We start from the raw sequence: 27,322 nt of genomic DNA on the forward strand, positions 1-27,322 counted from the left end.
GGGAGTTCACAGTAATACTGACTATTTTAGAGCAGGCATATAATGCTCTGTGCATTAAATTATTTAATCACAATAAACCCATGAAAGAGTTGTCATTGACCCCATTTGAGAGGAGAATTCTTGGAGGACAATGAATGATATGTAGATTTCTAACCAATTCTGTTTGATTTCAAAAGTGTCTACTCTTTCCTCTACACATACCAAATATGTTTGATAACATTTTCTCCCTCCGCTACCATCACTAGACATGTCTTAGTATGTGCTAAAGGTAGTGTTACACCAAAAGATTTGTGGAGTAACACAAAATGCATTTATATTGAGATTAGATATTTGGTTCAAACCAGAAAAAGAAAAAAAAAATCCAGTCTTTTCTGGACATGCTCCTGTTTCAGGTCTATGGAAAATCCTTTATCTATTGGCCTGTGGGCTCTTGTAAAGAATGTTTTGCTACAGATTCCTAGATACCTTAGAAAAGTAACATGCAGAATATTAGCACTACCGCTACCTTCCCTGTTCACAGAGAAAGTAGAAACAGATTGTTTCAGGATATATCCCAATAAGTAATTCACAAGGCAGATTTTATCCAAAAAGGGGAACACATGATGCAGGTGTTTGTCACAGATTCTTATCACATAGAAGATGAGGGCAGATCTGATAGAGAGATCAGGAAAGGCTTCAGGGAGAAACACTGAGCTGAAATAATGGTAGCCGAGCCTATCTTATTGAAGAAGACCAGTAGGGAGTGCAAAGTTCTACCAAAGCTAAAGTGCACTTTCATTCACATTTGTTTCCCATGGAAACACCAGATTTAAGTTGTTTTTGAATATGTCATCACAGACCACACTATGATGAATAGAGCATGTTTAAGGAGGTTGAGATTGCACTCAAAATCTCCAGATCTTTTCTCTCAAGGAAATATTTCAATGATATTTACAATAGTCGTATATACTAACTAGTTCCTGAGTTGACCATAAAGAAACGTTTTTGCAGAGAAATCATCAAATGCCTTATTTCACAGATTCTAAGGTGCATATATTTGCACATTTTGCATCTGTGTTATGTTTCCATCTCAATGCTATGTCAAAGTATACTTGGCAGTTTTTTTTCCTCAATGATAGATTAAACAATGATGTAACTTTCAATAAGTGAAATTTTTAGTTAGCATAAACCATAACTTAAAGCAAATTTTAAAATTTGCCTAACGAAGGAACAATTTTACATTCTAGTTGACAATGGGACCACATTCCATACATGATTTAAGGAAGATTCCTGCATACTCAGAAACCATGTTTATTCTCCAAGGTTTAGTTACAACAATGTTCATGTTACAGGACCTGTTCATGAAGCATTTTGTAGATATACATAATTTTAATCTTATTTCACCAAAACCCCTCACCAATATTTTATATTACAGATTAAAATGTGCTTATGCTGATGTCCTAACCATAGATTTAGTATATATGGTCACTCAATTTAGTCAATAACAAAGCATTGGGCATCATATTATTCAAAGGTAATGTCTTAATCATATTTGCTTTTCTTTTTTTTTTTTTGTTAGGTTATTTATTTGACTTTTTTCTTGTTTCTTGAGGTGTGTCTATATTGCTATGAACTTTCCCCTTAGGACTGCTTTTACTGTGTCCCACAGGTTTTGGGTTGTTGTGTTTTCATTTTCATTCGTTTCTATGCAAATTTTGATTTCTTTTTTGATTTCTTCTGTGATTTGTTGGTTATTCAGCAGCGTGTTGTTCAGCCTCCATATGTTGGAATTTTTAATAGTTTTTCTCCTGTAATTGAGATCTAATCTTACTGCATTGTGGTCAGAAAAGATGCTTGGCATGATTTCTATTTTTTTGAATTTACCAAGGCTAGCTTTATGGCCCAGGATGTGATCTATCCTGGAGAAGGTTCCATGTGCGCTTGAGAAAAAGGTGAAATTCATTGTTTTGGGATGAAATGTCCTATAGATATCAATTAGGTCTAACTGGTCTATTGTACTGTTTAAAGTTTGTGTTTCCTTGTTAATTTTGTTTAGTTGATCTATCCATAGGTGTGAGTGGGGTATTAAAGTCTCCCACTATTATTGTGTTATTGTTAATTTCTCCTTTCATACTTGTTAGCATTTGTCTTACATACTGCGGTGCTCCTGTGTTGGGTGCATATATATTTATAATTTTTATATCTTCTTCTTGGATTGATCCTTTGATCATTATGTAGTGACCTTCTTTGTCTCTTTTCACAGCCTTTGTTTTAAAGTCTATTTTATCTGATATGAGTATTGCTACTCCTGCTTTCTTTTGGTCCCTATTTGCATGGAAAATCTTTTTCCAGCCCTTCACTTTCAGTCTGTATGTGTCCCCTGTTTTGAGGTGGGTCTCCTGTAGACAACATATGTAGGGGTCTTGTTTTTGTATCCATTCAGCCAGTCTTTGTCTTTTGGTTGGGGCATTCAACCCATTTACGTTTAAGGTAATTATTGATAAGTATGATCCCGTTGCCATTTACTTTATTGTTAGGGGTTTGAATTTATACACCATTTTTGTGTTTCCTGTCTAGAGAATATCCTTTAGTATTTGTTGGAGAGCTGGTTTGGTGGTGCAGAATTCTCTCAGCTTTTGCTTGTCTGAGAAGCTTTTGATTTCTCCTTCATACTTGAATGAGATCCTTGCTGGGTACAATAATCTGGGCTGTAGGTTATTTTCTTTCATCATTTTAAGTATGTCTTGCCATTCCCTCCTGGCTTGAAGAGTTTCTGTTGAAAGATCAGCTATTATCCTTATGGGAATTCCCTTGTGTGTTATTTGTTGTTTTTCCCTTGCTGCTTTTAATATTTGTTCTTTGTGTTTGATCTTTGTTAATTTGATTAATATGTGTCTTGGGGTGTTTCGCCCATATTTGCTTTTCTTGAATGTCACAGAGTGAAACTCAAATGCTTTTTGACTCATAGTTTAGTACAATTTTCTACCCCACTACTGCTAGTGTCTCCCTTGACAGCGTTCTTATATTAATCCCCATGCCGTCTTACCCTCCTGGGGCCCTCACTGAAATTCATAATGCTCATTGTGTCCATATAATTTTCCTTCATCCCTCACTCTATTCACTCATAGACATATTTACCTACCATTTTTGAGCACTGATATGCAACATAAACTTTACAGAGATCACAGTTCAAGAAAATATTAATGGAACGTGGATTTCTTTGTACTCCTTCAGAGGAACATAATCTTGGTATGAATTTGTTAGGATAAAAGCGATTTTCCCCTCTTTTTGCTAGCTGATAATGCAAAACTATAATTTCATTTCACAGTTTTTTAAAAACTCATAGGTAGCTTGGATCCTCAGGTTATCTGCTGTGTCAGCTTTGATACATACTCAGTAAACTTAAATGTGATTAAAATCATCTAACTATATTCAACCATAATATTACTCAGTCCATTATATGATTATATAAAGATATTACATTCAGCTACTTTATAAAAAAGCTGAGGCTTCTGAAGTTCACATTTTAATTTCCAACATATGTAACATATTTTAACATGAACAAAAAAGTTCAATCTGCTGATTTTTTTCTCCTGAAAAATAAACTTACAGGTTCATTCAGAAGACTATTAATGTATTCAGATGGAACATGATGTAAATAAATTGGAGGGGTTTAAAATTTAGACATTATAATGGAAAAGTTTGGGAAAGCTATTGTAAATAAATGGTATAGCTTTTTCTTCTAACATATCTACAATCTTTGCAGTAGAATTATGACTTTAAATTGCTAATTCTTTGAGAAACACATTGTAAATTGATCTTCTAAAATAAATCATGAATAGAAATGGGATTTACTCATCATTTTCAGACTGAGTATCAGTCATAATCATAAGAGAAAACAGTTGTCCATGTAATAAAATACAGTAATCTCTTAAATTCCTTCTGTGTGAACAAATAAATAGTATAGAACATTCTGAAATGATATACTTTAATGTTTCTGGATACTGAACTCAAACTGAACAAAAAGTTTGATTTCACATGACCTGGTCATTTCTTCATTCACTTTGTCTAATTTTTTTTCTTTTTACTTCAGAGCCAGGACGTCTTTCCCTCTGTTATCACAAAACCAAGGGCCACTTTTTTTCACACCCAAATAATCATACAAAATTTCTTTCTTCAGAAGCATTATTAAAAATGGAAAATAATCAAAAATAGCAATTTGTACTCTGCTGGATAATTTTAAAAACACAAAAAGGAAATACTTCATAAACACATAACTTAAGCTACAAGAAATAGATTTTTTTTTTTTGGCTATTGGTGGTAATAATAATAAAACAAACCAAAATAGATCTAAATTTTGTCTTCTTTGAAAATGTCTTAAAATCCTCAATGGTTCACCCTAGAATGAAGTATAGCAATGGCGTCTTGGATATATTTGTGAGAAGATGCTAAGAGATGATTTAGGATGACAGCATTTTAGAGCTAAATGTTATGAAGATCAAAATGTATCCAAGTATCAACTTATAGTATATTAAGAAAAGGGCAAGTAGGAGTCTGAAGGACTGAGCTCCACGCTGTATGTGAAACAGTGAACGTGGACATTTTAATCTGAATTTATAGATCTGTTTAAAGAACCATCATTTCACCTACACTTCTGCACTTAGGAGATTTCATGTGGGCCCCCACATGCAATGCAATTTATATGTCAATTACTCTCATATCTGGGCCTCCAACCCACCTTTCCTTGAGAACTCAGGCATCCAACTACCTCCTTGATTTCTCCAATTGTGAGTAAACAGGTATCTACTTACCAAAAGTGAGCATTTCAAACTCTAGATCCCCTTTCCCCAATATCCCTTCTCTTATATGTTCTATCTTCAGAAATGGCACAATCTATTCAATTACGGTGACAAATCTAGATGTTATTTATTTGTGCTTCTCACCTCTAAAATCCAAGCCTTAAGACCAGCCTGCTATGAGTACATAAAAACATACACTGTACTCTTGGCTCCATCTACACTGTCACTCTTGTGTCAACCTGTACTACCTCAACAGCCTACTAAGTAACTCCCTCGTGCCCACATTTGAAACCCACGAGTCATACAGAAGTCACAGTGATGATTTTGAATACACATCGGAACATGTACTTTCCTGCTGAGAACCCTCCTACGCCTTTCCATTGTGCTTAAAATGTCTCATCATCTGGTTCTTACCTACCTATGGGACTTCTTCAACCACAGACTCCCTATGCTCTCGCAACAATGTTTTTTTCTGATTTGAACATTCTAACATTATTGCTTTTGCACCACTGCTTCATGTGCCCACACTACACTGGCCTGAATGATTTCATGTGACTGAAATTTCTCCCCTCTTGAGTCCCTGCATTAGGGCATCTTTAGGCCTTTCTTGACTTACACACTAAGCTCCACCCCCTCTTTACCACCCATGAGTCTCTATCACATCAGCACCTGTTTTTATTTCTTTGGAGTGTTTCTCAATGTTAAAATATCAAGCTCATTTTTTTCTTCTCTCTTTACAACAATATCCCTGATAGAGTCTAAGGACATTAGGGGCAGAAGCCTTGTCATCTTTTCTCCTACTATATCTTTATTACCCAGCACACGTCAATAGTATGTGCTCAAAACATGTGTTAAATAAATGAGTGAGAGATATGCCAAAACAAATACAGAAATCTTAAGGAAGCAGGAATTAGAGCTATTGAGAATGGAATGGGCTGCCTCATATTTATCCTGTTACCACAGTTAGTCAGGTATAGAAGGATGCATGCCCATGGAACGCAACTGAGGCCGTCCAGACTTTGGTAGGAAGTGAATAAGACACAGGGCTGACACATGGCAGTGTTTAGACCAAAGCTAATTTAAAGGTGAGCTTTGTTTGTCTAGCAGATTATAGAATTTTTTCTGATTTTCAATGCTCTTCTAGATATGTGTGGTTTGCAGCTCACCACAGTATCCATCACTCCCTACTGCCTTATATATTACTCCTATACATTATTTGTCTGACCCCTTAAATCAATTGGGGCTTCCCAGGTGCTCAGCTGCTAAAGAATCTGCCTGCAATGTGGGATTCGATCCCTGGGTTGGAAAGAGCCCCTGGAGAAGGGAAAGGCTCCCCACTCCAGTATTCTGGCCTGGAGGATTCCATAGCCTGTGTAGTTCATGGGGTCGCAAAGAGTCGGACACGACTAAAGGACTTTCACTTAAAGCGATTGAGGTTTTTACACCTAGACTAGGTTAGCTCTAAAATTCTTTTCTGATCTTATACTTAGATAAATAGAAGTCTGTTAATATGTTTTTTTTTTTAAACAGAAGAATGTCAATAAGAGGAAGTAATAAGTAAGGATAAAGGAATTTTCAATAAATTTTCTCTAAAAATATACATGGGAAATACATAAAATGTTAAAGTTGATAAGTATTGTAAATGAATAATGTTTATAAGGAAGAAATACACTGAATTTTCATATAAAAGTGACAACCAGATTGCTTTTTACGTTTGAGTTAGTTTAATGTCTTTCCATCTACTTTTAATCTAGAAAGAATATATGAATAAATGTTGTGACTTTGGAATTAAATATACAAATATCAAATAGTATTCTTATAAAACATCTATGACAAATGAACTCATAAAATCACACACATGAAGATTAATTGGGATCTTGTTTTAAATATTTTTAAAATCTATAAAAGCAGCTACTTGAGCAGAACTTAAAATCAAAGTATTTCTATATGTTTTATATATTTGCCATGCAGTTTGTCAAGTAGGACATAAATTAACTAAAACTCCTTTTCTCATTTACTATAATCTTTATTATACATTTGGTATCTAACCTTCATTGATTTCACTGACTTGAGACAGCCAACATTTAATTTCTAAACAATTTTTTGAAGAAGTACTAAGTTTTTAGAATGGAAACATTTTTATAAGTGAGGCTAACTGATAATAAAACAGCAGCTTTAATTATCATCTCTGAAATGCTCATTAAAACTGTAATACGAAAGCTAAGCTTTCATGCTCTGTCCTGTAGAAGTTAATTTCTCCAGGGTCTCTTCTCAGCCTTTTGTTTCTACCCCTTTCTGGGGGAGGTGGGGGGACCCAACAAAATTCAACAAGCAATTAAAACCAGCTGAAGAATTAATCTCTAACAGCTTTGAGGGTCATTAATTTAAAGAGTATTTGTAAGTCCACTGATTTATTTCCATTAGCAGTCACCATGCTATGGCAATCAATTTTTTCATTCTTCTCTTTTCATACTCTAACCACATTTATATCTTGCTGAAAGTCATATACTAGTTGTGGTAAGTAATATCTTCTACTATGATAGAGTTTTTTTGATGAACTTGTGATTGATTTAGTAAGAAACACCTAACAAAACTTTAGATTCTTCATAGTGAATTAAAATCTATGAATATTTTGCTATAGAAATATATGCAAATTTAATGCATAAAAAGTTCTTAACAAATAAATGTAAAGCTATACATTTTTATCCATGAATGCAAATGATAGAATCTTTTTGTTCACACATAAAGCTCCATGTTTCAAACCACTTGCTATCAAACATTACAAAGTGCAAAATAAACAAGGTTTATATCCTTACTTTTCTCAAGTAGTTGGAGACATTTTATAGGGTTACATCAGGCAAATTCAATACTAACTTGTTGGTCATTAAAACCTGTTGTTTTTAATGTGTGTTTGTGAGTTGCCTGTGCTTTAACTACTTGTAAAACGATATACTTAATGTCATATTTTGATCCAATTAGTAATAGTGCAACAAAAATTTGACTTTTCATCTTTATTTTTAACCAGTTGCTAATTTAAAATAATAAAATTTTAGCCTTCAACTTTGATTTTATATGTAATATCTGTCAACAAGTGGCCAGGGGTAAAACTAGCATGCCTAGGGGCTACTGTACGTCAAGATACTAACTATTCACTTCAAGATCTACAAACCCTGTTAGTAATGTTATAAAAGTAAAAGATGGGACAGAACATAATAAGAGACATTATACTTCAAGCTTCAAAGTTTTTAGTCCAGTGATAGTTTGGTTAGTTCATAGCACCTATCTACTGGTACCTAAAGAACAATGTCTTAAGAAATGGAACTCATGACAAAACTGAAGGTATTTGAAAATGTTCAGAATTAACTGTGTGCAAAGTATAAAAATTTAACTTTAAATATAAAAGCAAAAAAAAAAAGATCCGTTTAAAAGCACTTTTAAGTAAAGTAAGTAAAATTATATAAAATGAATTCCAAGGATAAATATATACTGCCTATTCAGCTTTATAGGCATGCTATGATTATGGATAAGAGAAAGAATATATACTACCTATATACATTCATCATAAAGCCATATTATTTAGGAATATAAAAGGAAGATTTATCTTCAATATTATTTTAAAATATGTTTAAGAGATTTTCAATTCTATTAATTCTTGTGTTTACATCCACACAGATTCTTTCATCAAATGTACATTTCTGTTATAGACTAGAAATACTGACTTCTCTAAACATCAGTTAACTGTTTTCCTCATGTGAAGTGTGTACTGACCTGTCCCCCTTGAAGAAATAGGTTTTCCCAACGTCCTCCCACCAAATGGCTGAATCAATACCATGAGGGGGAATTCCGCTTCCAAGAGTAATCAAGTCATGTGGGTAACCAGGTTGAAGAGTCGTGTCCTTGAACACCCAATATTTGTTACCTGTATGAAATAAGTGCAAATGCAGAATATACTAATTTAATGTCAGAAATTATAATATATCTATTAACACAATGCATTTAAAATTCTTTCACATGAAAGCCATGAAATAACTTAGCAGCAGTCACATCTGGAATTCTGATGCCATTTTTGAAACATCAATGCTATTTTCAAAAGTGGATATAATGAAAAACTATTTAATAATGTAATCAGAATTTGTGAATTAATTTAAGAAATAAAAAAGATCTACAATTTGGCATATGGGAACAGTTTTGAATTAGAGGTCGAGGATGTTTTCCTCTAGCCTTATTTTCATTCAAGGCTAAAATCATTCCTGTGTCTTGGGCATTCTGTATGACCTCAGATCGCCGTACTGGTTACAACCTCTACTCTGTTAAAACACTTCCTCTAGGCTGGTCCTCTCCTTTTATTATATAAGCATTCACAAGTCTCTCTAGTCCTATAAAGTCATCCTCCTTTGACCCGATGCCCTTTTTTAGCTGTTACACTATCCTTCTCTTCAAGAGTTGTGACTGAAGGGAGCAAAATTTTAATCCTCATCTTGCTCAGAATTGTCAGAGTATGGCAATACTAAAAAAAAGATGAATCGCAGTCAGCTTTATTGCTGTTTTGAAATTATCTGCAGACAACGCACTTCCTCATGCCGTCCACCCTTGGCGGACTGTGTAAACACTCCCCTCTTTGGTATGCACTGAAGGAGTTTGCAACAATTTCTCTTTCCACTAAAAGCTGATTTAATACGTATTGCTACTGATGCTTTTTGTCACGAAGGCACCAATTCCTACAGTTTTCCACCCCTATCTGTTGACACAGTTGGCCCCTTAAGGAACGTTCCTCCCTGAGCTTCTGGAAAACCGTTTTGCTGTTGTTCCTTCTCTTTCTTCTCTACCTGCTCCCTCTCTGGTCTTCATTTACTTTATTCAGTCCTTAAAGGTTGGCATGTCCTATGCTTCTGTTCTCTGCGCCTTCGCTTCTTATTTCACGCAGCAGAGGGGCAGAGTGGTGTCACAAACGCTGTGGCCAGGGTAGAGAGGACGGAAGTGGAGAGACAGTGGTATGCAAATATTCTGAGACACAGCCACAAAGTCAGCAAGCGTCTACTGCCTTAAAGGCAGTCCACCCTCCTCTGCCCAAGTCCTCGTCCCCTGGGCCTTTGGATCTTTCTATAATCAAGCAACTTTTTGACTCACTGACTCCTCTTGAGGTTAATATCTGGCGAAGTAAAACAATATCTTAATATCTGACAAAGTATCTTGTGTCCTTCCTAATAGCTGAAAGGCCTTCCTTGTAACATATTTCAATACTATTCTAGATGAGGACTATAATAAACTAGCATTCATGTTATACCTAAGGGACTCTTAAAAAAAAAAACAAAAAAACAGTACTGGTCTAAAACAACCAAAAAAGCATATCTTCTGGCTAGTTAGGAGTCTCTAGTTTGTAAACAGACTTATCACATTTATCAAGAGCTTCAGCTACCATTTGCCATCATTTTAAATCAAAACAGCTTTTCTGAGTACTTTCAGTGCCCCAAGTATCTTGTTAGAAATTAAGGATACTAAATAGAACAAGACAAACTATTATCATCCTACCTTCAAGTGAATTTGACAGATGAAAATTAAGAACAGAAAAATGTAATTGCAGTACTTGAAAAACTAATAAATGCTATGAAGGAAACACCTCAGGGGCTGAGAAAAAGAAAAATAGAGGGAACTTATTTCAAGTAAGGAGATTAGGAAAGTATCTCTAAAGAAATAACACTTAAGCCAAACTTTAAAGAAAGAGAAGATGATACCTATGCAAAGAATACTGAGAAGAGCATTCCAAAAAGAGTTATATATGATTAAAAAAAACAAAAACTGAAAGAACATGCATGGAATGTAATAAGCAAGAAGAGAGTAGCACTCAAACCTATATGATGTGCTTGGATCTTAGTCTGAGTGCACTGGTAAGCCACCAAAGAGATTAAATTAACAAAGCGATGTGACCCATTTCCTATTTTCAAAAGACGATCTTTGGCATACCTGGCATGTGTGCTAACTTGATGAATGACTCAACTCCTTAATCCTGGCAGCAGATCCTTGATAGAGCTCATTTTCATTCTTCTAAGATCCATTTTCAACAAAAGACCAAAGTTATCTTTTGAGAATAGGAAGCAGATCATACCTCTTTGTTAACTTAATCACTTTGATGGCTTACCAGTTCACGCAAGCTAAGATCCAAGCCCATCATATAGATTTTCAGTGCTACTATGAGAGTGAACAAGAAAAACAACATCTCCACTCATGGAGATTAGATCACAGTGAATGGGTATGAAGAAAACTGACTGTAAGTAAGCAAGAGAATAAAGATAATTCCAAAAAGAAAAGTGCTATAAAATACAAAAGAAAACCAATAATATCGCAATGCTGGGGTAGACTGGGGCTTATTTGTACTGGAGATAAGAAAGATCTCTTTATTTGAGTGACAGGTGAATTGGGACTTGTATAACTGAAAAGAGCCAACCCACTGAAGATAGTTTGAAAGAGAAAAATCTTGTTAAATGACTAGAACATTTCTAAGTGAAATTGGAAGCCAGTGAATAGTTCAATTAAAAATATTTTTATTAGTAGTATGGATTAAGATTGCATCAGTAGAGATGGAAAGGAATCATGATATATTACAGACATAGAATTGATAGGCATTGCTGATGGGTTGGCTGTGTGAAATAAAGAAAAGACTGCATGGAGAAAAATCCTGAAGTTCTGGCTTTGTAAATGAGAGAATAATAGCTGCATAAATAGACAAAGATGACTGGCATGGATGGGTTGTTGGAGGTTCAAGTCAAAAGTCTGAGAGATCATTTAGATATTTAAATGAAGAAGTCAAGTAGGCAATTGGATATGTGTTTGGAACTAATAGATTTTAAGTCACAAGCATGAATATGACATTTATTAATTTATGGTTCATGAGATAATATGATGGAATAGAGAGAGAGAATGACGAGTAACCAGGACTGGCCTTCTAGAAACACATAACCCCCAAAGAGATCACATAAGGGAAAAGGGAAGAGCAGGCAAATAGGAAGGAAGTAGAGAAGACAAGGAAGGCTAAAGTCAAAGAACCCAAGAATCCAAAGAAGATAGTGGTCACTAATGGCTTTCTCTAGTCCAAATATGTTTTGAAAGCTAAAAGTATATGTAGTCACCCACTCAGATTTTCTACAAAGTTGATACAAAGTTGACCTACATGCTCAAATTTGAACTCATCAGAAGAGGTTTCTTCTTGTTTTCTCTATTTCAATAGATGACAGACTCGTTAGTGGCTCACATCTGAAACCTCCCTGTTCATAGTCTTTTCTATCTATTGGGTCGTTACCTGTAGCTGCTCTGATTTCATAATTCTTCCTTGAGTCTTCCCCTTGCAGATCATCCTTGATACAGGTACTTAAAGTCAACTGTCTTTTCCACAAGCTCTAAGGTGGGTCTTACTGTTCTCCATAGCCTCCCTCTATATCACCACTCCAATTCTAGGGTCAGCTAAAACTCTGAAGAGTTATGGAAATATGACTTAGGCAAATGAGAAGACAGGAGCATAGCCACCCATGCCTTTATTCTTGTCAATATGATCCAGGGTATATTGAGAGCCTTTACCACTCAGGAGAAGGTAGGGCTTCCCTTGTGGCACAGACAATAAAGCATCTGCCGGCAATGTGGGCTATCCAATACCATTTTCCTGCCGCACCTTGAATATAATGCCCGAAAAGTAGTAGGTGCTTAATAAATGGTTATTGATTGAAATAATTATATTTAATATTATATAAATAACTGTATACAATATCTAAAGTCTTACATAAAGGGATAATAATGATTACATAAATAATATCTTGGGCTTTAGTCTTGAGTCTTGCTGAGAGAATAAGAAAAATTAACTTTATAACTATCAGACAGTCTGAGAAACTTTAAAGCATGACCCAGTACTATGTTGGAGGACTATTTAAATGATTATATTTAACTGTTTGTTGGAAAATATAATCATAAACATATATACCTCTTCTGAGCCATTGTTCAATCTGAATGCTTTATTTAAAAGAAACAAAAACAAACAAAAAAACACATCCCAAAGGCCCAGGTCACTTCCTTGCCAGAGTTAGTAAGACAGGAAACCCACAGAGCTGTTTTCCAATTTGTTCTATATTTTAGTCTATGGCATATAAAATAGAAAGCCTTACAGTGATGGAAGAAAGAGAATGAAAATCCTGTTCCTTACCTCAATGACTTAAGGAATCCAATCCTTTCATCTCACCTTTAATTAGCAAAGAGTATATGGTTTCAATGCCTCCCATGAGAGCTACACAGAGTGAAAGGTTTGGCAGCTGGGCTCTGAGGGTTGTCTTTTCTTCCCAGCAGAAGCACTCTAGGACGCTTTAGAGCACTTCCTTTAGCTGTCCCTAACCTCTGTGCTTTCCACGAAACCTCTTCACACTCTTTCCAGGCCTTCTGGCGATGCTGCTAGGCTCAAGGACATCCAGCTGTTCTGATGATTGCAGCACAAGAAAATGTTCGCAGAGATGCAGCTTACGTGTTATCCAGTGTGAGCTAAACATTTAATTTTCCAAGTGCTTATTAAGGAAATACAATTGTATGATTTCTTTTGTATCTTGATGAGGCAAGATTTGAACAAAATTGAAATGACTTTGTTCCTATTTTTCAGATTTTGAGTAAGTAGGAGAGATTCATATTCAACTATTTTTTTTTTTTTTTTAAACAGAGAAGTGGATTTTTAAACTACCTTAGAACCAGATGGTCTGGTTCTGTAGGAAAATATTGCCTGTTTGGCAAAAAGAAGGCATTTACTGGATTTCATGTGAGGGTGATTTCTGGAGCAAGTGGAAAAAACTGGTCCTTACTGACATTGTACTTGGCAGGATACAGAGGAAAATATCAACAAGTCTGAATTAAAGACAGAGAAGCTTTATAAATAAAATGAATAACCTCAAAGAATGTTTGGAGCCTGCGGATACTTTACAGAACACCTATTCCAATAATTTTTCAATGAGATTCACGCAGTGGTCGGTCCATCCATCCATTCATACATCCATCCATGCATCTGTCCATCCAGCCAATGTCTGCTTGTTAAAAGCCTATTATCGCCAGTTATTGGACTAGGAGGTGCAGATACAAAAATATAGGAAATATGCTAGGCTCTTGCTTCTTTGGAGCTGAGGGACTCACACAAGAAACAAACACTATGCAAATAACACCATAATGCACTTTTAAATCATATGCTTGTTCCTACAAGGAAAAGCATAATGTCTAATTACTTTAAAAGATTTTTATTAGAAGGTCAGTGCCAACTCAGGAGGCTGAAACTCCTACCTGCTTTCCTGACACCCTTTAACTGCGTAAGCCCCTGTTAATGAGAGGTGGGCACTACATTCTTCACATGCACTGGGTCAAAAGAAACGGTTGAGAATTCAGCCTAATACATTTATGTTATAAGTCAAAAAGTGCTCTGCTTAAAATCACACAACCAGTCGCTAATAGATTTGTACTACAATCCATGTCTCTTAATTCAGTGCTTAATTTACTAATGCAAATTGACTTTCAAAACAGAATATGTTTACACTCTGTCTGGCTTTCAGAACTCCTGATGATTTCACGCTTCCTTCCCCCTTTATCAATGAATCACTCTGCATTTATTTTTGGAAGTGTTTATTAATTAATCCACTGTATTGTACTCATGCCTTGCTCACTGTATCCTCAGTAATTAGATACACTTTTTAAATTATTAATTTTTAAAAGAATTGTATTTTTGTCTCTTCAGAGTCTAAAAACTGTCTTTCTGTATTTATAGTTTGTATCTTCTATTACAAAAGTGGTCAGTACATTAGAGCCACCTGATGCAGTCTCTTTTTGTAAATAAAATGTTATCTAAACACAGACACACTAATTCATTAACAAACTATCTGATCTTCTTTTACCCTACAATGACAGCATTTAGTAACTATGATAGAGACCATATGATTTGCAACCTTTAATGCCGAAGTCCAGCTCCAGGACCCAGGGAATCAGCCTGAAGGGGTGAGTGGTGTCAGCAGGGTATGAGGTAGCCTCTGACTCAAAGTAAGGGACTACATGTTTATTTCAAGCTTCAGGTTTTCTTTTATATTTTGACAAAAGCATTAGGTCAGAGGTTTGACATTTTTAGTTTTCCCCACCCAGATTTATTGTCTCCAGAAATCATTGTTGCCCTACAGAGTTCCTGTTTCAGTGATTCTCTCAGAATCGGCTGTACTATCTATTATCTACTTCCTCTTATGTGTCCTATACTTAACTTGTGATTACATTGTAACTCATGCTACATTCCTGTTTATTTCTTATCTTTCTAAATCCTGTTTGCCCCTAGCATCTTAAGATCACTATCTCCTAAAAAGGTTTCTAGCTATTCTTAATTATTCCTAAACCCTAAACTCAGTAACTTCTTTTGCCATAAATATTTCCCTCACAAACAGGTCTCAGATAACAATCCGTCCCATGGCCTCAAGCTGCGGCCTATGTGCTCATCCTGGGACGTTCTTTTTAAAAATCCTTGAACAAATGTCAATGATTACTTTATAGATTATTTTCTGGGCACAACTGCAGAAGGCTTCGTGCTTTCTCATGCTTCTCTCAAGAACAATAAGCACCTTAATATTCTTTCCAGCCAACTCAACCCAAGAAAGGAAAGAACAAGTCAGAATCACGAAACCTAACTCCTTCATCCAGGGACCGTGTCTGTGGGATGAGGAGAGGGGGTTGAGGCTGTGCCTCCATTTTGTCAGTAATGTCTAACGCGGCTCCCAACACTTTAACAGAAAAGATTAGAGCATACATTTCATATTGGCTGGCTTTTCTTCATATAAATAAGCCTGTACTTGGATTACCCAACAATTATGCTTATTTGGCTGATTACTGTTCAACAGTGATATATTCTTTGAGAACACTATACTTTTTAAATTATCATAAATAATATATTCTTTATTAGACTCTGCATGACTAATACACTTTCACTGTGACTTAGTGAAACATTCAGTAGCTTTGAAATCAGATAGAACCAAGGGATGCTTGTTCTACCAATTATTAGCTGTGAGATCTTGGGCAAGTCACTAAATCTGAGCCTTCCTTTCCCAGTTTATACATAAAATACTGATATCTCTCATTCAGAGTTCTGGAAACAATGATAGATCAAATATATAATATATCCACACTCGTAGCACCCAATAAATGGTACTTCTTATTATATAACACAATGTTTTGCTGAACAAATTTGCTTTCTACTCACTCAAATAATGTCAATAATAAATGATTACTGATTGATATCAGTGCCTAATTATTTGAATTAAGTTGTAATTTCTATATTGTTTATAGGTAGGTTATTCAAGAAATGTGAATAAATGCTGGAGGCCATGTGTTACCAGCATTTATTATCAAGTAGTCAGAGAATTTTGCATACTTAAGCAAATGCAGCAGAGGGTGAGGTACGTAGCCTAGGCCTGCCTTGAAGAAAGAACTGGCCATTCAGCTGAATAACTTTGGATCTGACAGTTGGGCCAAGCAGTCAGCTGAGTGCCTTTGATCAGTAATGCTCTGCTTGGCAGCTTCCAGGCAATGATTTAGTACTAAAGCAGGTACTAAATTCTGGCCATTTTTGCCCTACGAGGACCTCTCCAGTGGGCAAGTTTTGCTTGGAGCTCCTTTTTGGGTTTGCCAAGACTCTGTCAGTTCTGTCTACTCCCTCATACCTTTAACAGGTTTACCTCCCTCCCTTTGAGTTTATCTTAGTGTTGGCTTCCCAGGGGACTCAGACTCAAACACAATAAAGAAAAGGATGTGACAGACATGTTTGAAAATGAGGAACATTTAGACACACAAGCACTGTAGATGAAAAATATTGCAGCTGGAAGTAAAAATGAAAACAGCCGTAAGAAAAACATACCATATACGGTGGTCCTACATGCAGGGCGGCAAAGGAGACACAGATGTGAAGGACAGACTTTTGGACTCTGGGAGAAGGCGAGGGTGGCGTGATTTGAGAGATTCACATTGAAACATGTACATTACCATATGCAGAACAGATGGCCAGTACAAGTTCCATGTAGGAAGCAAGGCACCCAAAGTTGGTGCTCTGGGACAACCCAGAGGGATGGGGTGTGAGGGAGGTGTCTGGGGGGTTCAGAATGGAGGGGACACATGTGTACCTGTGGCTGATTCATGTAAATGTATGGGGAAAACCACCACAATATTGAAAAGCAATTATCCTCCAATTAAAATAAATTAATTAAAAAAAAGAAAAGCATACCACAGACTTCTTGAAGAATTATAAATTAGTAGAGGAAATATATCACAGGAGATTTTCAAATATTAAACATGTAGCCCTTTGCTTCATATCAATATAAAATATAAATGTTAATATTAAATTTCTCTGAATATTTTAAATATTTTAATTTAAAAAATAGCACAGTTTACTTGTTATAAATCTATTATTGTGTACACCAAAGCCACTGAATGTAAAGTTTTCCATCTAGTGTAATTTTTTAAGTATCAATTTTCCATTATTTCCTATAGAGAAATAAGTAATCTTTATATTCACCTATTTATTAAAAGATCTCTTAGATTATGCGTTTCACCATGTAAGAAGCAGCACATTTCTACCCTAAATGAACTTCATCAGCACTTCCTAAACCTTTCAAGAGTGAAAGAAGCATAAAGACATTGCGGTTGGTGAGCTTCTGAAGTAAAGTAATAATGCAAGTCACATAAACCATTTCTTAAGCAAACAGTATTCTTTTTTGTCACCTTCCAGTATCACATATTTTAGACAACTCTTTGCTTTTGACATGGGCTTCCCCTGTGGCTCAGCTGTAAAGAATCCATCTGCAATGCGGGAGACCTAGGTTCGACCCCTGGGTTGGGAAGATCCCCTGGAGAAGGAAAAGGCTATCCTCTCCAGTATTCTGGCCTGGAGAATTCCATGGACTGTATAGTCCATGGGGTTGCAAAGAGTCGGACACGGCTGAATGACTTTCACTTCACTTCACTTCACTTTTGATACACGTCTTTTGTATGTCTTTCTTATTCCCAAATTTTATTCCCTTCCTCTTTTCTACCTCAGATATTCTAGTTCCTATTCTATACGTGATTTTTGCCTTTTGAAATGAAATTGTCAAAAAGGATAAGTTCTGCTTAAAGGTTATTGATTGATAACAATGAGACAACTTTTCAGACAACTATTGAACTACTTAATTTTTATTACTACTGATTTGGACAACACCAAAGGTGTTTTTTAAATTTATGTCTGACTCTCGAAGGACATTGCACCAGTTCAGTTTCTAACATAGATTTTTGATATTATCAATTCATAACCATTCAGTCTGAACATGACTAATAATTGAGAACATAAATACATGGCTTGATCATCCTTACAAAACATTATTACTGGATATTAGTGATATTTGGATAGCTGACTAGCACAAAGTGTGTAGTAAGTTAAGTTGCTGGAACAAAGCATATTACTTCACTGACATGTGATACATTTTCTATTTCTAGGGCTTTCTCATGAAATAAACCAATTTTTGAAGATGCATAAAAGAGAATGATTCAGTTTAACAACTGTCAATTCAAGGGATAAGTGGTTCTGTTTAGACATCACTGTTTTAGAAAAAAGTTGGCTTAAAGCTCAACATTCAGAAAACTAAGATCATGGCATCCAGTCCCATCACTTCATGGCAAATAGATGGGGAAACAGTGGAAATAGTGGTTGACTTTATTTTGGGGAGCTCCAGAATCACTGCAGATGGTAACTACAGCCGTGAAATTAAAAGATGCTTACTCCTTGGCAGGAAAGTTATGACCAACTAGACAGCATATTAAAAAGCAGAGACATTACTTTGCCAACAAAGGTCTGTCTAGTCAAGGCTATGGTTTTTCCTGTGGTCATGTATGGATGTGAGAGTTGGACTGTGAAGAAGGCTGAGTGCTGAAGAATTGATGCTTTTGAACTGTGGTGTTGGAGAAGACTCTTGAGAGTCCCTTGGACTGCAAGGAGATCCAACCAATCCATCCTAAAGGAGATCAGTCCTGGATGTTCACTGGAAGGAGTTATGTTGAAGCTGAAACTCCTATACTCTGGCCACCTGATGCGAAGAGCTGACTCATTTGAAAAGACCCTGATGCTGGGAAAGATTGAAGGCGGGAGGAGAAGGGGATGACAGAGGATGAGATGGCTGGATGGCATCACCGACTCAATGGATATGAGTTTGAGTAAATTCCGGGAGTTGGTGATGGACAGGGAGGCCTGGCGTGCTGCGGTTCATGGGGTCGCAAAGAGTCGGACACGACTGAGCAACTGAACTGAACGAACTGATCTAAATAGTGCCGGGAATACCGTGTGACAGTCACATGTATCAAATCATGAGACTGGCTAGCATTGAGCAGAAGGGCCTGTAATTTATATACTTATCTTTGTTATTGTTGTTCAGTGACTTAGTCGTGTCTGACTCTGCAACCCCACAGACTGCAACCAGCCAGCCTCCCCTGTCCTTCACTAATTCCCAGAGCTTGCTCAAAGTCACATCCATAGAGTAGGTGATGCCATCCAACCGTCTCATCCTCTGTCGTCCCCTTCTCCTCCTGCCCTCAATCTTTCCCAGCATCAGGGTCTTTTCCAATGAGTCAGTTCTTTGCATCAGGTAGCCAAACTATTGGAGCTTCAGCTTCGGCATCAGCCCTTCCAATGAATATTCAGGGTTCATTTCTCTTGACTGGTTTGATCTCCTTGTAGTCCAACAGACTTTCAAGAATCTGCTTCAGCACACAATTCAGAAGATCAATTCTTCAGTGCTCAGTCCTCCTAATGGTCCAACTCTCACATCTGTACATGATACTGGAAAAACTATAGCTTTGACTATATGGACCTTTGTCAGCAAAGTGATGTCCCTGATTTTTAATACATTGTCTAGGTTTGCCATAGCTTTCTTTTCAAGGAGCAAGAGTCTTTTAATTTCATGGCTGCAGTCACCATCCACTGTGATCTTGGAGCCCAAAAATACAGAATCTGTTGCTGCTTCCACTTCTCCCCCTCTATTTGCCAGGAAGTGATAGGACTGGACCCCATGATCTAAGTTTTTTTAATGATTTTAAGGTTTTTTTCTGTTTCAAGCCAGCTTTTTGACTGTCCTCTTTCACCCTCATCAAGAGGCTCTTTAGTTCTTCTTCATTTTCTGCCAATAGATATCATCTGCACATCTGAGGTGGTTATTTCTCCCAGTAATCTGTGTGTTTTTTTAATTTATTTATTTTTATTTGAAGGATAATTGCTACACAACATTGTGCTGGCTTCTGCTACAACATGAGTCAGCCATAGGCACACATGTGTCCCCTGCCTCTTGAACCTCCCTCCCACCCCTAACCACCCTTCTAGCTTGTTACAGAGCCCTGGTTTGAGTCCCCTTAGGCTCACAGCAAATTCCCATTAGCCAATTTACACATCCATTTTATACTTGGTAGTGTATATGTCTCCATGCTATTCTCTCCATTCGTACCACCCTCTCCTTCCTCCCCCAAGTCCCTGTCCATAAATCTGTTCCCTATGTTGTGTCTTCATTGATGCTCTGCAATAGGTTCATCAGACCATCTTTCTAGATTCCATATATATGCGTTAATATACAGTATTTGTTTATCTCTGACTCACTTCACTCTGCATAATAGGCTCTAGATTGATCCACCTCATTACAACTGAATCAAATATGTTCCTTTATATGGCTGAGTAATATTCCATTTTATGTATGTGCCACAACTTTATCCATTCATGTGTCAATAAGACATCTAGGCTGCTTCCATGTCCTAGCTATTGTAAACAGTATTGCTATGAATGTTGGGGTACATGTGTCTTTTTCAATTTTGATTTCCTCAGAGTATTATGCTTAGGAGTGGGATTGATGTGTCATATGGTATTTTTGTTCCTAGTTTTTTAAGGAATCCCTATAGTGTCTTCCATTGGAGAAGGAACTGGCAACCCACTCCATTGTTCTTGCCTGGAAAATCCCAGAGACGGGGGAGCCAGGTGGGCTGCTGTCTATGGGGTTGCACAGAGTCGGACACGACTCAAGAAACTTAGCAGCAGTAGCATACTGTCTTCCATAGTGGCTGTATCAATTTACATTCCCTTTCCTCCACACCCTCTCCAGCATTTATTATTTGTAAATTTTTTGATGATGGCCATTGTGCCCGGTATGAGACATTTCACTGTAGCTGTAATTTGCATTTTTCTAATAACGAGTTACATTGAGCATCTTTTCATGTGTTTCTAAGCCATCTGTACATCTCTTTTGGAGAAATGTCTGCTTAGGTCTTTGCTCACTTTTTGGTGTGTGTGTGTGTGTTTTCCTGTTATCCTGTTGTATAAATTGCTTATATAGTTTGGAAATTAACCCTTCGTTAGTTGTTTCATTTGCTAAAATTTCCCCTCATTCTGAGGGTTGTCTTTCACCTTGCTTGTAATTTCCTTTGCTGTGAGAAAGCTTTTAAGTTTAATTAGTTCTCACTTGTTTAGGTTTGGTTTTATTTCCATTACTCTGGAAGGTGGGTCATAGAGAATCTTGCTGTGATTTATACCATACAGTGTTCTGCTTATGTTTTCCTCTAAGAGTTTTATAGTTTCTGGTCTTACGTTTAGGTCTTTAATCCACTGTAAGTTTATCTTTGTGTCCACTTGATCTGCCTCTTGAGAAACCTACATGCAGGTCAGGAAGCAACAATTAGAACTGGACATGGAACAACAGACTGGTTCCAAATAGGAAAAGGAGTTCGTCAAGGCTGCATATCGTCACTCTGCTTATTTAACTTATATGCAGAGTACGTCATGAGAAATGCTGGGCTGGAAGAAGCACAAGCTGGAATCAAGATTGCCGGCAGAAAGTGAGGAGGAACTAAAGAGGCTCTTGATGAAAGTGAAAGAGGAGAGTGAAAAAGTTGGCTTAAAGCTCAACATTCAGAAAACTAAGATCATGGCATCTGATCCCATCACTTCATGGCAAATAGATGGGGAAACAGTGGAAACAGTGTCAGACTTTATTTTTGGGGGCTCCAAAATCACTGCAGATGGTGATTGCAGCCATGAAATTAAAAGACGCTTACTCCTTGGAAGGAAAGTTATGACCAACCTAGATAGCATATTGAAAAGCAGAGACATTACTTTGCCAAAAAAGGTCCATCTAGTCAAGGCTATGGTTTTTCCAGTGGTCATGTATGGATGTTAGAGTTGGACTGTGAAGAAAGCCGAGCACCAAAGAATTGATGCTTTTGAACTGTGGTGTTGGAGAAGACTCTTGAGAGTCCCTTGGACTGCAAGGAGATCCAGCCAGTCCATTCTAAAGGGGATCAGCTCTGGGTGTTCTTTGGAAGGAATGATGCTAAAGCTGAAACTCCAGTACTTTGGCCACCTCATGGGAAGAGCTGACTCATTGGAAAAGACTCTGATGCTGGGAGGGATTGGGGGCAGGAGGAGAAGGGGACGACAGAGGATGAGATGGCTGGATGGTATCACCAACTCAATGGACGTGAGTTTGAGTGAACTCCAGGAGTTGGTGATGGACAGCCAGGCCTGGCGTGCTGCGATTCATGGGGTCACAAAGAGTCAAACACGACTGAGCGACTGAACTGAACTGAACTGATGGTATTAGGAAGTGTTCTAATTTCATTCTTTTACATGTAGCTGTCCAGTTTTCCCACCACTATTTATTGAAGAGGCTGTCTTTGCCCCATTGTATATTCTTGCCTCCTTTGTCAAAAATAAGGTACCCATAGGTGCATGGGTTTATCTCTAGGCTTTCTATCGTGTTCCATTGGTCTATATTTCTGGTTTTGTGCCTCAAGAAAACTTGATTCCAGCTTGTGATTCATCCAGCCTCTCATTTTGCATGATATATTCTGCATGTAAGTCAAATAAGCAGGGTGACAATATACAGCCTTGACTGTACTCCTTTCCCAATTTGGAACCAGTCCATTGTTCCATGTCTGGTTCTAACTGCTGCTTCTTGACCTGAATACAGGTTGCTCAGAAGACAGTTAAGGTGGTCTGGTATTCCCATCTTTTAAGAATTTTCCACAGTTTGTTTTGATTCACACTGTTAAATGCTTTAGTGTAGTCAATGCAACAGAAGTAGATGTTTTCCTGGAATTCCCTTGCTTTGTCTATGATCCAGGTAGAATCTCCTTGTTTTCTCTATGATCCATCAAATGTTGCCAATTTGATCTTTGGTTCCTCTGCCTTTTCTAAACCCAGCTGTACTGGAAGTTGTTGGATCACTAACTGCTGAAATCTAGCTTGAAGGATTTTGAGCATAACCTTAGTAGCATGGGAAATGAGCACAATTGTATGGTAGCTTGAGCATTCTTTGGCATTGCTCTTCTTTGGGACTGGAATGAAAAGCGCCCTTTCCTAGCCTTACACAATATGCAGCTACACTGAGCAGCATGCTGACCAGTGAAGGGAGATATTAAGAAGTGGTTTCTAAGGAAAAACTAAAGCTACATATGTGAGGTTGACAAGAAAATTCCTTAAAATATTAGTATTTATATACATACTTATACCTTGCTTCATTATGTAAAAATGCGATAAAATGGTAAAATATAAATAGAAAAAAAATAAGACTAAAGAAATTAGAATAGAGAGAAAAATAGAACATAGATAATAATATAAAATAGCAAAGATGAAGTTATTCATAATGTTGGCATCAATATATTTTACAAAGTCAGTTCTAATAGAAACACTTATTGGAAAATACATTATAATCATTGTAAATTGTAACACTGAAATTAAATTGGTATTATATAAAGTTTTGAATATGATATATGTAGTAAATTAATTAATTCTACATTAATATTTAGTTAATTTCTCATGTCACTGTTCTCAGTAGCACAAGAACTTTAACCAAAAAGAGAGGCTGCTGAGGAATAAGGCATCTGTGCCATCAGGGACAGACTGCCTGATTAGCACCAGGTTTAAGTAAGTGACTGAATCATAAAAGCAAATTTGGATGCTCATAATTAATATGTTATGGGACAATGAAGGAATAAAATTCTACCACCCATGGTCACCAATATTTTTAAATTAATGAAATATTTGCTGAAACTATCCCAACATAAACTCAGACAACAAGCAATAAACAGCATGCTAGCAACAAATAATTTAAGTTTCAATATATGTATATCCGATGTATGTATATATTGGATATGTCAACATATCCAATGTATGTAGACAATCAAAATAATGAAAATATTCATCATCCTGAAATATTTTCTCATGCCCCTCTCTATTTGTTACTGCCCAAATCTATCTCATTTTTCCTCAGGCACCCATTGAGGTATTTACTATCACCAGAGATTACTTTCCACTTTCCAGAATTTTATGTTAATGTAATAGTACAACACGTATATTTTTTGTCAGAATTTTTAAACTCAGCGTAATTATTTGAATCTCATTCATTTATAGTATGAATCAGTACTTCATCCTTTTTTATTGCTGACAAGTATTCTGTTATACATCTATACCATAGTTTGTTTATCCATTAACCTATTTAGAATAAATGGTTTCCAGTTTTTATCACAAATATGTCTGCTTGGAGTATTTGTGTATATGTTTTTGCACAAATGTTTTCATTTATCTTGGGAAAATTTCTGATTGCAAAGGATTCTATATGCTTAACTTTTAAAAGAATTGTCAAATTGGCAGGGTTACTTTGGCCTGGTCAGTCTTTTTAAATTTAGTCATTGTAACAAATATGCATCTCATAGAGGTTTTAATTTGTATTTGCTAATTGCCAACATCCACTGGATCATGGAAAAAGCAAGAGAGTTCCAGAAAAACATCTATTTCTGATTTATTGACTATGCCAAAGCCTTTGACTGTGCGGATCACAATAAACTGTGGAAAATTCTGAAAGAGATGGGAATGCCAGACCACCTGACCTGCCTCTTGAGAAACCTATCTGCAGGTAAGGAAGCAACAATTAGAACTGGACATGGAACAACAGACTGGTTCCAAATAGAAAAGCAGTACGTCAAGGCTGTATATTGTCACCCTGCTTATTTAAGTTATAGCAGAGTATGTCATGAGAAACGCTGGGCTGGAAGAAGCACAAGCTGGTATCAGATTGCCAGGAGAAATATCAATAACCTCAGATATGCACATGACACCACCGTTATGGCAGAAAGTGAAGAGGAACTAGAAAGCCTCTCGATGAAAGTGAAAGAGGAGAGTGAAAAAGTTGGCTTAAAGCTCAACATTCAAAAAACTAAGATCATGGCATCCGGTCCCATCACTTCATGGGAAATAGATGGGGAAACATTGGAAACAGTGTCAGACTTTATTTTGGGGGGCTCCAAAATCACTGCAGATGGTGACTGCAGCCATGAAATTAAAAGACGCTTACTCCTTGGAAGGGAAATTATGACCAACCTAAATAGCATATTCAAAAGCAGAGACATTACTTTGCCAACAAAGGCCATCTAGTCAAGGCTATGGTTTTTCCAGTGGTCATGTATGGATGTGAGAGTTGAACTGTGAAGAAAGCTGAGCACCAAAGAATTGATGCTTTTGAACTGTGGTGTTGGAGAAGACTCTTGAGAGTCCCTTGGACTGCAAGGAGATCCAACCAGTCCATCCTAAAGGACATCAGTCATGGTGTTCTTTGGAAGGACTGATGCTAAAACTGAAACTCCAAGACTTTGGCTACCTTATGCGAGGAGTTGACTCACTGGAAAAGACTCTGATGCTGGGAGGGATTGGGGTCAGGAGGAGAAGGGGACGACAGAGGATGAGATGGCTGGATGGCATCACCAACTCGACTGACATGAGTTTGGGTGAAATATGCGAGTTGATGATGGACAGGGAGGCCTGGCGTACTGTGATGCATGGGGTCACAGAGAGTTGGACACGACTGAGCTACTGAACTGAACTGAACTGAACGACTAGTACTGCTTAGCATCTTTTCATGTGCTTTCTTGGCATCCATTTATCATCCTTGTTAAAGTTTCTTTTCCAGGCCTTTGCTCACTTCTGAGTCGCTTGTTTTCTTTTATTGAATTCTGAGAGTTCCTTACATACGCGGAATACAAACAAATCTTTCCTAATATATGTGATTTTCAAATACTGTCTCCTCACTGATGGCATGTCTTTTTATACTCTTGGTGTCACTGAAGAGCAAATTTTAAAGATGTTGATGTTGTCCAATTTACCATTTTCTTTTATGAATTGTGATTTTGGCATCAAATATAAGAAATTTTGGCTTAAGTCAAACTCATGTATATTTTAATCCCGTTTTTTTCCTAGTTGGGTTACAGTCATATGTCTCACATTCAGGTTTGAACCACTTAGAATCACTTTCACACATGGCACAAGCCGTGGACTCAGTTCAGTTCAGTTCAGTCGCTCAGTCGTGTCCGACTCTTTGTGACACCATGAATCGCAGCACGCCAGGCCTCCCTGTCCATCACCAACTCCCGGAGTTCACTCAGACTCACGTCCATTGAGTCAGTGATGCCATCCAGCCATCTCATCCTCTGTCGTCCCCTTCTCCTCCTGCCCCCAATCCCTGCCACATCAGAGTCTTTTCCAATGAGTCAACTCTTCCCATGAGGTTGAAAGTATTGGAGTTTCAGCTTTAGCATCGTTCCTTCCAAAGAACACCCAGGACTAATCTCCTTCAGGATGGACTGGTTGGATCTCCTTGCAGTCCAAGGGACTCTCAAGAGTCTTCTCCAACACCACAGTTCAAAAGCATCAATTCTTTGGTGCTCAGTTTTCTTCACAGTCCAACTCTCACATCCATACATGACCACTGGAAAAACCATAGCCTTGACTAGACGGACCTTTGTTGGCAAAGTAATGTGTCTGCTTTTCAATATGCTATCTAGGTTGGTCATAACTTTCCTTCCAAGGAGTAAGAGTCTTTTAATTCCATGGCTGCAATCACCATCTGCAGTGATTTTGCTGCTAAGTCACTTCAGTCGTGTCCGACTCTGTGTGACCCCACAGATGGCAGCCCACCAGGCTCCCTCGTCCCTGGGATTCTCCAGGCAAGAACACTGGAGTGAGTTGCCATTTTCTTCTCCAATGCATGAAAGTGAAAAGTGAAAGTGAAGTTGCTCAGTCATGTCTGACTCTTAGCGACCCCATGCATTGCAGTCTACCAGGCTCCTCCGTCCATGGGGTTTTCCAGGCAAGAGTACTGGAGTGGGGTGCCATTGCTTTCTCCGGCAGTGATTTTGGAGCCCCCAAAAATAAAGTCTGACACTGTTTCCACTGTTTCCCCATCTATTGCCCATGAAGTGATGGGACCAGATGCCTTGATCTTAGTTTTCTGAATGTTCAGCTTTAAGTCAACTTTTTCACTGTCCTCTTTCACTTTCATCAAGAGGCTCTTTAGTTCCTCTCCACTTTCTACCATAAGGGTGGTATCATCTGCATATCTGAGGTTATTGATATTTGTCCTGGCAATCTTGATTCCAGCTTGTGCTTCTTCCAGCCCAGTGTTTCCCATGATGTATTCTGCATATAAGCTAAATAAGCAGGGTGACAATATACAGCC

General features: G+C 37.3%; 1 protein-coding gene across 1 annotated transcript in view; it reads right to left on the reverse strand.

The window, feature by feature from the left end:
* The window catches only part of MMP16 (matrix metallopeptidase 16), a 401,911-nt gene that overhangs the window by 17,896 nt on the left and 356,693 nt on the right, over window positions 1-27,322 (reverse strand). Inside the window, exon 8 of the mRNA XM_005888277.2 lies at window positions 8,547-8,697. Within this exon, the coding sequence (XP_005888339.1) occupies window positions 8,547-8,697 (151 nt within the window). The remainder of the gene's footprint in view (window positions 1-8,546; window positions 8,698-27,322) is intronic.

The sequence above is a fragment of the Bos mutus genome, chromosome 14, assembly GCF_027580195.1.
Source record: "Bos mutus isolate GX-2022 chromosome 14, NWIPB_WYAK_1.1, whole genome shotgun sequence".
Lineage (NCBI taxonomy): Eukaryota > Metazoa > Chordata > Mammalia > Artiodactyla > Bovidae > Bos > Bos mutus.